General features: G+C 39.3%; 1 protein-coding gene across 7 annotated transcripts in view; it reads left to right on the plus strand.

Moving 5' to 3' along the window:
* Positions 1–10740, plus strand: part of LOC140923942 (dystrophin-like) — a 72949-nt gene extending 62209 nt beyond the window's left edge. For 4 of the 7 annotated variants that reach the window (XM_073373959.1, XM_073373985.1, XM_073373980.1 and 1 more), the window contains 18 exons: positions 352–413; positions 499–573; positions 937–1233; positions 1359–1438; positions 1554–1631; positions 2976–3087; positions 4006–4060; positions 4299–4338; positions 4569–4640; positions 4829–4968; positions 5800–5871; positions 6153–6200; positions 6765–6803; positions 7612–7636; positions 7911–8002; positions 8398–8635; positions 8795–9071; positions 9917–10740. In XM_073373959.1, coding sequence (XP_073230060.1) covers positions 352–413; positions 499–573; positions 937–1233; positions 1359–1438; positions 1554–1631; positions 2976–3087; positions 4006–4060; positions 4299–4338; positions 4569–4640; positions 4829–4968; positions 5800–5871; positions 6153–6200; positions 6765–6803; positions 7612–7636; positions 7911–8002; positions 8398–8635; positions 8795–9071; positions 9917–10017 — 1903 coding nt within the window. In that variant the 3' untranslated portion in view covers positions 10018–10740. Of the gene's footprint in view, positions 1–351; positions 414–498; positions 574–936; positions 1234–1358; positions 1439–1553; positions 1632–2975; positions 3088–4005; positions 4061–4298; positions 4339–4568; positions 4641–4828; positions 4969–5799; positions 5872–6152; positions 6201–6764; positions 6804–7611; positions 7637–7910; positions 8003–8397; positions 8636–8794; positions 9072–9526; positions 9578–9916 lie in introns of all 7 variants that reach the window. The other 3 variants (XM_073373974.1, XM_073373966.1, XM_073373969.1) reach the window with 3 other exon arrangements.
* Positions 10741–12500: the final 1760 nt, after the last annotated feature.

Here is a 12500-nt window from a genome sequence, read left to right on the forward strand (position 1 = left end):
TCGACCCTTTATAAGCATAAGATAAAGGTCATCGCAAAATCATTGATAAAAATGTAAATAGAATTAAAATCCTTAGGCTTGGGTTAAAAAAGAGAGAAAAATGTTCAAAACAATGCTTGAAACGTGTCTACTTTATCTTTCCAATCACATTTGCGATTTCTGCCCCGCTAAAATCGGTGTCCAACTCATGTTTAATTGTTCTGGAGCCTCTTACACATAAAACTGCTGATCTCAATAGGTTAAAACATAGTTGTAACAGTCATAATACTCGTGATCTGAACGAAACACTGACTCAGGCCACTCTGTGATGAAGGTTTGGGGCGTGCTAATATTGTTTCAATTCCATTTCAGCCATAAGACAGAAACAACGCAGTGGGACCACCCGAAGATGACGGAACTTTATCATCAAATCGGTACGTCGACCGTGCTAGAACTGATCTTATGTATAGTTTTGAAGTCAACGTAAATAGTTTATAATCCTGTAATCTCCTTTTCTAGCCGAACTAAATAACATCAAGTACAGCGCCTACAGAACAGCGATGAAGCTGCGATGTATCCAGAGGGCTTCCAGCCGTAAGTTTGCGTAATTTGTGGTGTATTTTTTTTTTTTTTTTTTTTTTTTCGCTCCAGTACATTTCTCCAGTTGTCTTCTTTAATACTGTGACCACAAAGATTACCAATTTTTTACTTTATTTTGAATTTCTGCGGACTGGCTTGGACACGTCTGACCGCTATAGGTAAGAGTTTTGTGTAGCTTTTTGTGGGGAGGTTTAAAAGCAGAAGCCTGAAAGGGCAAGTTACTCTGTCATTCCAGCATTGTGAGTGTTATTTGTAAACTATTTTATTTTTCATGCTACTTCTAGTAACGTTGACCAACCCCATTTGAATTAAGTAACAGGCTTACATTGTACCTTTTATTTGTATTGTGTTTTTCAGTTGATCTTGTAACGCTGACCAACATCCTTTCCTCCTTGGACCAGCACAATCTTAAAAACGCTGCTAACGAGGCTCTGATCGGAGTTCCAGAAATGGTGAAGGTTCTCTCTACTGTATACGATAACATCGAGATCCCTGCAGACAGCTCAATGATCAGCAGTGAATTCTGTGTGGACCTGACCCTTAACTGGCTGCTCAATGTTTATGATAGTGGACGAGTTGGAAAGATCCGTGTACTATCATTCAAAATTGGTCTTGTTACGATGTCGCGGGCTCATTTGGAAGACAAATATAAATGTATGTCGGTTTGCCTTTCTTTCCCTACGCAGACTAATTAGTTTCCTCTGCGATGTAAAGTCATATGAAGACCAGCTTTGGGTAAGAAATTCCTCCTATTTCTTAGAGATCGTTTTTCCCTGCAGATATGTTCCGGCTGGTTGCGGACGGAAATGGCGTCATGGATCACAAAAAACTTGGACTTCTGTTACACGATTCGCTGCAGGTAAGTTAGAAACTCTAAAACAAAGCAAAGCATCAAGGACTTGATAAAAGCAGTTTCATGCCTTTCTTAGTTGTTGTTTTTGGCTGATGCAAAATGTAATTGTGTTCTTTTTTAGATTCCTCGTCAACTTGGAGAGATCGCGTCTTTTGGTGGTAGTAACATTGAGCCGAGTGTTCGGAGCTGTTTCTCAAAGGTAGGAAAATTCCTCTTGTGTTAGTGTGACTAATATACGTAAAATGTAGAAACAGACACTGTACTTGTCGTTTCTATTTTTAAATAACCAACATGGTATTTAAGTTCATTTTTTATTAGGCCAGTGTCCTGTGTCCATTTCTTAAGTTTAAAACGATTAGGCAGAGAGAAAAACAGATTTTCCTTGGTTCTGCCGGGAGGCTGTTCAACTGTCGGCAGCTCTCGTACTTCCTTTTCTTCATACAAGAAAGCCATTGGTGAATTGCAGTCGAGCCCTGCTCAATACGGACTCCTCATTTTTACGGACAGTTTTCTTTTCTCCTTAAATTCAACACTCTTTTAATACGCACACCTTTTTTAATGCGGACAACGGGCACTTATTTCTTGCCCAATGAACAGAATCTCCTAGAAAGTCAACCTCGCCAATGCGGACACATTGTCAACTGTGTACTTTAATAGACCTTTCCTTTTTAAGGGAAAAGAAAACCTTAAGTGGACAGCATGCATGCCGATGTTCCCGGCGGCGCTACAGTGCACCAGATAGAATGAACTGTAGACGTCAATTTCATCCTTCACAGCGGACACTGTAGGACCTCGAGTCAGTGTCCTTATTTGCGAGAGTCCGTAATAGCGGGAGTTTATTTCAATCAAATGTCTACAACTTATTTTTGCCTGAGATTCAGTTGTTGCCCGTATTATTGGGGTGTCCGTTATAGCGTGGCATCCCCAAGGCGAGAGGTGACTGTATTTTGGAATCAAGCGAGTCATAAAGAACGGTTTTTTGTTGAAGTAATGTTGAAATGAGTGATTTGTTAGTGTTTTCGTGGATGCAGTCAGCGGAATGATAGCTTTGTGAAGGTTAGGGATGTTAAATTGTCCTCTGTTATTTCTTCATTAGTATTTTGTTCTAATAAAACGTGTCTTTGACGTTAATGACATGACCCGCTTTATATGCGGGACCTGACCTGTATTGCCGCTTCAGTGTCCATATGAACGGGGTTCAGTTCTGTTTTACTGTTAGACCAAGATGGTGCTTCTCAATCGACTGGCACAGAATAAAACGAATCAGTTGTCCTTAGTTCCACGTCATTGTCACTCCATAAGGTGCTTGCGCACGTCAATTTTTCGCGCGTAATTAAATAGAGGCAATGTGTGGCAGGTCACGCGTAAACGTAAAAGTTGAACCTCGCTCAACTTTTAGGTTTATGCTTTTGCACGGAAAAATTACCCGACAGTGGAAATCAGCCCTTTTTCGTTCATATTACGACAGAATAGGCCCGTATAGAGGAGTCGTAATAGAGTGTATGTTATCTTATGATATGTTACGTTCATTATTCTTCAACAGGCTGGTGAAAAGCAAACGATTGACTGCGCGGAGTTCATAGCGTGGCTGTCAGAGGAACCTCAGTCAATTGTTTGGCTTCCTACTCTCCACAGAATGGCCGCTTCAGAAGCCGGTAGGTCAAGCTAGCTTAGCTACAAAGTTTGAGCTCTCGGTTTCCGTCAATAGTAAGTAGCGCTAGCTTAGTTGTAAGTAACGCAAGCTCAGCTGTAACACTAGCCTTGTCGGTAAGTCACGCTAGCTTAGCTGGTAAGTAATGCTAGCTTAGCTGGTAAGTTACGCTAGCTCAGCTGGTGAGTAATGCTTGCTTAGTAGGAAAGTCACACTAGCTTAGCTAGTAAATAACGTTCGCTTAGCTGGTAAGTAATGCTAGCTTAGCATGTACGTGCAGGTCACGTTAGCTAAGCTGGCAAGTCACACTAGCTTAGCTAGTAAATAACGTTCGCTTAGCTGGTAAGTAATGCTAGCTTAGCATGTACGTGCAGGTCACGTTAGCTAAGCTGGCAAGTCACGCTAGCTTAGCTGTTACGCCATGTTTACTTGGTGAAGTAATAACGTTACCTGATAAGGCACTCCAATTTCATTTGAACGCAAAAAAAAAATGCCCAGCACGAAAAACTAGTCTTTCACAATCTCCGCCTTCAAAAATTTCTTGCCATACGATAATTGTCGCCAGTTGGTATTAAACTAACTTAGCTGGTAAGTGTCGTTAGCTTAGCACGGCTTGTGAATCACCCCAACGTTGCAGTAGGTCACACGAGCTTAGCTGGTAGACTTCCTTACTTCTTCAGTCAAGCTGGCTAAACGAAAAACGTTAAAATGGCTTTCATTATAACTATCATTCTTGTGAATTTTATCCGTATACCTGATTTTGAGCCCAATATTTAGTAACTGCGTTCGAACCAATAGCAGTCTAAGCTTTTGCTGGTGAGCGCCGCAGACATTTTGGTTTTGTTCCAAGCCGTCATTTCTGTCAGTTTGTTTACTACTTTTCACATGTATTAACATGAGTCCCTTTTATTCTTTCTAACAGTGAAACATAAAGCTAAGTGCAGTATCTGTAAAGAGTATCCTATTGTCGGCTTCAGGTTTGTAGTTTGTTTCCATTGCCTCTGCTGTGGTTGACGTTCTGCTGATAATAGAGTATAATCTCTTTGCACAATGATAGCCCGTGACTTAACATACATTTTCAAAGCTGCGTACTAGTGAGTACAGTGGGAGTTAGTCGTACAAGCGTATTTTTTTTCTCTTTCTCTCTTTAAAAAGAAGTAAAGAGGAGTAAAGAATAATAAATAATCAGTTGCATGTCTTTACCATAAATTGCAGATTCCGGTGTCTTAAATGCTTCAACTACGATTTATGCCAGGTAAGGTGAACTATACAGAAAGGGTTGTTTTGCTAGGCGGAAGCGAAGACAGGCGGTTTCGGCTTTCAGATATTCAGGTTCGCATACATTTTCTACTGTTTATACTTTAAAAAATCTAAAAAACAAATTAACGTGGGGCATCACAGTTGTAAAAATTTAAACAAAGACAGATCCACTTCTTTGTTTCTCGGAAAGGATCATGATGTTGTTCCTGTGTGTTTTGTCACTAGAGTTGCTTTTGGTCGGGCCGAGTCTCTCACGAGCATCGCCTCACTCATCCAATGCATCAGTACTGTTTATCGGTAAGTGTCTTTGTGCTGTTTATAAACTGGAAACGGGTGACTTCTGCCGGCTGCTGTGTGGGTCCTATCCAGTTATTAGCTACTTTGTCTTATTCTCCCCAGCTCCTCTCTCCCTCTCTTGGACGGCTGAGAGGTGATCAGGGTTGTTACCAATTAACCATCTTGTATTCGTATTTTGCTTTCTGAAGACAACTTCTGGTGAAGATGTCCTTGATTTCTTCGCGATGGTCAGAAACAAGTTCAAGAAAAGACGATACAAAAACAAACCGCCAAAAAAACTTGGCTATTTACCGATTCAGACAGTAATGGAAGGAGTTAACCTTGAGACGTAAGTCATTCGAATGTTTTCCAACTTCTTATGTTTTCCCACTCTCCTACTGTGCAGAGTATTAGACTGAGCAATGAGCACAAATTGAAATGTGTAAGTAATGAATTCACTGGGCGTTTTTCCTCCCCGATTTTTGTCCCTTGGGCTTTTAACTGAGGGTGCCCTCATGGTGTACGCACGTCTAATGAGAGTAACATACTACGCAGTCTAAAACTGACAATGCTGTCGAACTTAGTACAATTTCTTACTGCCCAACACCGGCTGTATTGTCTCATAACAACGGTTGCTGCTTCCTTTGGCTCCGTATGCGGGTTATTCCATCTACTGACTGACTTTTGATAAATGAGCAACAGTTTTATTCTTTTTGATGCGTTTATTCAAGTGACTTTTTCTGGCTTGCATGTATCAGTAATCTTTGTCCTCTGTAATTTGCATGTGTTTAATCTTTGTACGGGACAAAGTTTTTTTATTGATTTAGAATCAGGAGATTTATGATGCTCCTTGTCTTAGAAAGAGCTATTTTTTTATTCAGGACTTACTCTGCGCAAAAGAGAATTTTTTTTTCTTGTTCATTTGAGTGTGGTTAGCAAAAGTTTTTCCTCTCTCGGTTTGTATGTCAATTCATCCCTTTGCCGAATTTGTATGCATTTTAATATTATTATTTTTTGACGGCAGGCTAATTCGTGAAAGTGTTTAATGCCCTTTCTCTTCTACACAGAAGGGGATGGAGAAGGAGAAAATTGTTGGTTTATTTTGTGTAGTTCATGTTTAAGTAATTTTTTAACTTTCTTTTCTCGTTGTGTAATGTTTGGTGTTGTTCTCTTCATGAAGCCCATCAATGCTGTCACCTCAGCAGAATGTTAACCATGAAGTTCATAACAGACTCGGCATGTTCGCTCACAGGTTAGTGGTCAGTTTACCCTGAAGTTGTTCCCCAGTTTAGAGTTTAGAGTCTTAGGTCAGATAGCGGTGTTGTATTAGTTGTTGAATCTTGTTATATTTTTTTAAATCAAACCCCTTCCGGCGAAGTCGTATTTTGCATTACTTTTTCTTGCTCCTTTGACTCGGACATCAGTTGGATGTATTGTCTGTTTTTGTTGTTGTTGTTGTTGTTGTTTTGTTTTGTTTTTGCGTCGCCTGTACAATTCACAACTATAAATATATATTTTTCTGTCGTCTTTAAGGTTGGCAGAGGCAGAATCGGAAAGTGGAAAATACAATCCGCACGACTTGTAAGTCACACACGTTCTTTGCACGCAGGGGAAACGTTTCGGTTTTTATTGTTTCTTTTCCTCAGAACGTAAGAATTTAATATTGTCGTACGGTTAACAAACTGAAATGAATATAGAAGTACACAAAATGACCGTCCTGGAATGATTCCAGTTACCGGTTGGACCGGCACTCTTATCTCTGAGCAATAAATGACCCTTAGATTGTCACATGTTTTCGCATCTCATGAGTACATTGGATACTAATCAAAGCATCTCACTCACTAAATTATCTGCTTCTCGTATAAAGCATTTAAATAAGTTCTCTGTTGCGTTCACTTAACAGATTTAGTGAACCATAACCTGAAATATTGCTGTGCCTTCCACACGCATGAGTATAATGATAAAAACACTTGAAAGTATGGACTTCGACTCTCTGTGTTGCCTGTCATGACACGTTCAAATCTGTAAAGGGAACATAGTGTTTGGCCACGTCAGTTTATTTATATCATATATATATTTATATTCATGTATGTTTGTTACATTGTTTATATAATTAGTTATTTATTGGTATTTCTGCTATTTTAGAGATGAAGAGCACCAGCTTATAGCACAGTACTGCCAAAGGTATAAACCGGTGTCCGCACTCACCAAGCTGTCCTAAGTTAAGATGGATCCTAAATACTATTGCTATTGAAACAACAGTCACTTGACCGAAAACATTACTTTAATAGGAGGCTTTATTTCACTTTCATGACTGGCGGGAGCTGGCATTCGACTGACATTATATAGGGTAGTGACACATCGTTTCTTCTCAGAATAACGAAAGCGGGAGGTGGGGTTGGGGGGGACTCAAATAACACCACATTATAGCGGCTGCGAATAAGACCAACTCGTAGGCAATTTAGCTTTTACGAAATATTTGATTATAACAAAGTTAGTTGCGCTGAGCGTTCAACTAACTAGCTTATACCTCATTGCCCTTGTGAATTGTCGTTCATTTGTGGTGCTCGATGAATATCTGAACGGTCCACAGTATTGGTCTAATTTTGTCAGTTTTGTGTCCAGATCAGTTGTGTGTAGTTGTGTTTTACATATTGCATTATCACCTTACTTTTCTCAGTCGCCCTGACCGCTAACTTTCGCTCAAGTAATCGATATTTAGGGCATGCACTTTAATACATTTCTCTAAATTTGGTGTTGGTGGGATAGCCAGAGACAGGAGACAAGATAAAATCTTTAAAAAATTGAAATCATCAACGTTAAATTTGAAAAGCATTGCTGTAAAAATGATGTTCAGAGTAGCGTACCTTGAAAACACATTTTGCATTGGAGATGTTACCAAACAAGCTGTATTTTACATAACTAATGAAATCCATGTTTCTATTGGCAGTTTTAAATACACCATTTTTTTTCTTTCTTTGTTCCTTCACAGTCTAAAAAGTGATACTACTATAGCGGTAAGTGCCATAATAACTTACTATGAAGTGTGTATGCTAAACCGTTTAAACAGTTTATTCACACTGTACATTGTCCATTGTGCCCTGTCCGAACGTTTGTCGCGTCCACATAGCGAACTCCGTTTACTTAATGCAGAACACTTAAACTCGCCACACCAGTAATTTTGTATATTTACGGTTTTAGCTTTTCATCCACACTTGTTAGATTGTGTTGTGTTTTGTGAAACTGAATGGCTGATTGCCGACTGAAATAGTTTGATTCTGTGTCCTGTAGCCCAAAAGTCCTACTCAAATAGTCATGGCATTAGATGCGGTGGAAAAAGAAGATTTAGAGGCTGAACTACTTAAATTGGAGGAGGAGAATAGGTAGGAACTCAGGAAAGTCTACTTTAAATCACTTCACTGATTGAAAGTCCCTTAAAGGTATCTATTTTCATTTTGTCGTGGAATATTTAAAAAGTAGTTTTAAACTTTTTGTTTTTCATTTATCCTTCTTATACTCAGGGATTTTTTAGTTTTAAGCCTTAAAGTTTGTAAGGCGTAGTAGATTATTTGTCATGACGTCAATCATCATTTATCAACAAAGCAGCACCCGCGGGACCACGGGACCAGTGTCCGCTTAAAACTGATTTTTGTACAGATGTTTGACTGGGGACTTGCTAATGGTCACTTTATATCAGTGTCCGCTTAATGGGGTATGCTGCAGGTCTTTCACGTTAAATATTTTGGACAAGTACGTTAAGTGTCATAAATGGTTTTAGGGACCTTCAAGAGGAATATGAACGTCTAAAGTCGATCAGAGATCAATCTGGAGTTGCATCTGAGGACAGCAGCGATGCATCAACTGGAGGACAACAAAATCGTGACTCTGAACTCTTAGCTGAAGCGAAACTACTACGTCAGCATAAAGGTCGTCTCGAGGCTCGTATGCAAGTCCTAGAGGATCATAATAGACAGTTAGAGGCCCAATTACAACGACTTAGACAACTCCTTGACCAGGTACAGTTATTCGTAACTGAAGTGATGTTGGAATGTTTTGTTTTACTCATTGCATCGGTCTTGTTTTCTGTCAATGGCACGAAACCATTTTTACAAGAAGTATGGCAAACTCTGGCTCGCAGCTCGTTGTCATGTTAACATCTACTGATTTCATTCTAGCCCGGCCAAGACAAAAGTGCCGCCCAGTCCTCCGAACGTACTACGCCGTCCTCTTCGATCAGTTCGCTGGGTGCAGACACACCCTACCCCCCTGGGAAGTCAGCCCGTTCAGGCAAAAGCCGCGGCAACGATAGTGATTCCGAGTCGGAACACGGTGGAACAGCCCCTGTTGCTTCCGGTTCCGCAACTAATGGATTTTCTGGACATGGAAGTGAGGATCCTGCTTTGAAAGAGGTTATGAGTCAAATCAGTTCTTCCTTTCCTGCCGACCAAAAAGGTAAGTCATCTGGGGGCCTTTTCTATCCTCTGTTTCCGTAGTTAGCCTTTCGCGATTATACCCAAGTGTCGCAAGCCCCAGGCCAGCAACACGAACAATCGTGTTCCTTTTTTAACCATTAAAATTATCATCATTATCTCTAATTACTAGTCTCCTACGCAGCCGTGTGACTACAGAAACAACGACTGCTTAGGAGACCATGTCATTTATATCACCATCATCTTAGTTCTTTAGAAAGGAGTGGCAACGAAATGCGGAAGCCTTCTGTTATCCTTTAAACTATTCTAATAGTCAGAAGGCTTCCGCATTTCGTTGCCACTCCTTTCAAATCACGCATTTTCGTTCATTTTCTTTGTTGCACCGAGCCCCACTTTTTATAATAAGATAGTAGCTGTATAGTTCGTTCTTTGTTGTTTTAGATCGAAAAATGACTAATCCTATTAACTCTTGTGTAGTGTCGGCTGAGTCCTAACCACTGGAATCTAACACTGCATGGTTCTTCTTTGGTACGTAAGACATGGTTTGTTACGCAAATCTTGTCATCATTGTGTGACAACCCATAAGTCTTGGAACTTCTGTATTCCACTTACCTGCGCATGCTTTCTGCTTTGTTATCACCGGTTCACTTGCAAGTTGTGTACTTCACTCGCACTGTTTTTTCTTGCGTGTTGTGCCTGATTGTACGTTTAGCTAGATATACATATCGTACTACATGTTATATTTGTTATACCGTGTTGAATTTGTAGTATAACCATGCAAGTTTAAAGTGTTACCCGTGGTACAGAGGCCAAGGGTGCCTGTGGCACAGATTGCCTGTTTAATGCGTGGTTTTTTGTTCATTTCAGGTACGGACCCTGTGGGTCACTTATTTGCCACCGCTAAAGACGTCAACAAAGCCGTGGAATCCTTAGTTCAAGTAATGACGTCAGATGACGAGGGAGATTAATAATTAAATTTATATTTAGGCGTTAGACATTTAAGAAAATTTTATTAAACCTTTGTTAAAGAAATTGCGCAGATACGGCATTTTAACTGGTGAGCATCTCTCTTCTCGCGGTCTTGCGATATTTAACTAAGTCGTATTTAGTTTTTCTAAAAGACAACTCAGCCAGAAGGTCTCCCGGCAGGACTAACAAACTGGCAGAAGTAACCGGAGTAAACTAAGATTGTTACATGACCACAAAGATTTGTTGCTGTTAATGTAAAGGCGTTGACGTTTTTTCAGTCGTCAAAGGGAAGTGTTTAGGGAGATAACTGAATATGTCTATTCTTAATTAAAACAAAAGAATAGTCTGTTCTTATGAAACCGAGTAAATTTGTAGTATACATAGTAAAAAAGTAGGCTTGTCATTGTATGTGCATATTCCTTACTGTACCCCGATTGAAATACACGAAAATGTTACTACTCCCTTCAATCCCCTTGGGTGTAGGTAAAGTAGGATGGGCGGCTTGGGTCATCCTTGGTGTAAAAGCCCGTGAAGTTTTTCTTTGTTTTCTAGCTATCATTTTCTTTGGCTGTATTGTGTTTTACGTCACTCGTGAGGTTCACAAGTTTTTACACCCAGTATGAGCCGACGGCTTGCTGTCAAGCCATCGTCCTTAGTGGCCTGCTGACGACCTCAAACTTATTCTCAGCTTCTTCGGATTGCAAGACTTGAAGCCATTTTTTTATTTTTTTAAAAAAAAGAAAGAAAACGTTTGAAGTGCTTTGTTTAACTACACTCATTAGAAAATTTACCAACCTGCAATGTTGCACTATTCGGAGAGTTGAATATTCCGTCGTGCTGCGTCTAACGACAGCAGTAAACTTTCGAAATCCTTAACGATAATGGGGAATTTGTCAGATAACCCAACTTGGTTAAATAATGTAGTTCCTTCTTCCCTATCTCGGTACGGATAAGACATCCCCTGCCTAGTCAATAAGCAGTGTTCGATTTTTCAATTAGTTTTGTTTGGTTTGATTTTTGCTCTTTTTCCCTCTAATCGTGGGAGAGAAATATAAGCTATTGAAATTGGCCTGTTTGGAGGGAATATTTTTGTTTTTTTCATTTTTCACTATTTTTAAACAACTATTAAATTAAGAATTTATGAATACTAAAATCTCCTTTGCGAGAGGTGTTTTTATAACTTACCGGTTTTGTGAAATGTCTAAATTATCGGCGACTTATCGGCAATTTTCTTGAATTTATTTTATAAATAGATAAGGGTCATTTAAGATTTGACGTTATGTTCAGAAGACGAAAAACATTTATTATTTTAGGGCAAGGTTTTCTGTAACCAGTTCCCAAGCCCAATTTTCTTGCCGTAGTGTGGTGAAAAGAAGTTCACTAGTAATGATATAATAAAAATAATGTTGTTGTACTTCATGCAATCTGGAAAATTTCCGACATGTTTTGTCGTAATGGATAAGTATTTCGATATTTTAATAAAACGTTATGTTATTTTTGTATTATTAAGTTGGGTGGTTATGTATCTTTGGTTATAGGACTTTTCTCAGATTTGTAACTAACTCTTCCGGGTGCGGATGGTTCATCAGCCTTGAAAATGTGTAACTGACAAATTTTGAGAAAAATTCAGCGAGACTGCAACGAAACTAAAATTATTTGAGCTGAATTTGAAGAAATTGACACAAAACAAAAAGTTTCCAATCGAATCCTGGTTTTTTAAAACAGGTTTGGCCAAAATTTGCCTGTTAGTTCCCCTCTACACAATAACCTGTTAAGCCTAAAATGTTAAACTGGTTCTTATTTTCTAAAATTTTAAAGAAAATTTTGTACATTTGGGCAAATAAGATAAGTCAACATTCATGATCCTCTTTGGATGGACAGGTGCCTTATCACTCTAGCTAAGGCCACGCGCAGTTCACGTGCTGTCCGCGCGCGACAAGATTATAAACGTAAACTCTCTTCGCTCGACGCTTCGCGAGGAATAAGTAGTAAATAAAAAATATGAAATTGAACAATCTAAAGTACACGCTACAAATATGATATTGTAAACCTTATACTTACAATTAAATTACTAACACATTGTTGGCGCTTAATATTACGATATAAACTGTATCGAATTTTTATGAAGGGATGCCGGGGGCGATTATTTCTTTTTTCGCACCAAAAGGAGGCGATTAAATGCGTTCCTTTTTTGTTTTCGGAGGGGTATTTCTGGGTCGTTGTAGTGAGGGTGCGCCGTCCGGCTCTCCTAGTATTGAGACAAGTTACCTATCCCCTCGAGGGAACGGGTCAATACGAAGACCAGTCGAAAGACATTTTGAACTCAATTCTGAAAAAAGAACTGTCAGATAGTGACTCCGAGGCGTTGATAGAGGAACTATGAGCTGTAAAACAACAATGATGTAAAAATAGTGTGATATAAATTAACATTGACGTAAATTAAGATGCTTTAAATTTAATTGCGTTAATAAAGTGCATCGTT

This window comes from Porites lutea, chromosome 1 (genome assembly GCF_958299795.1).
Source record: "Porites lutea chromosome 1, jaPorLute2.1, whole genome shotgun sequence".
NCBI lineage: Eukaryota > Metazoa > Cnidaria > Anthozoa > Scleractinia > Poritidae > Porites > Porites lutea.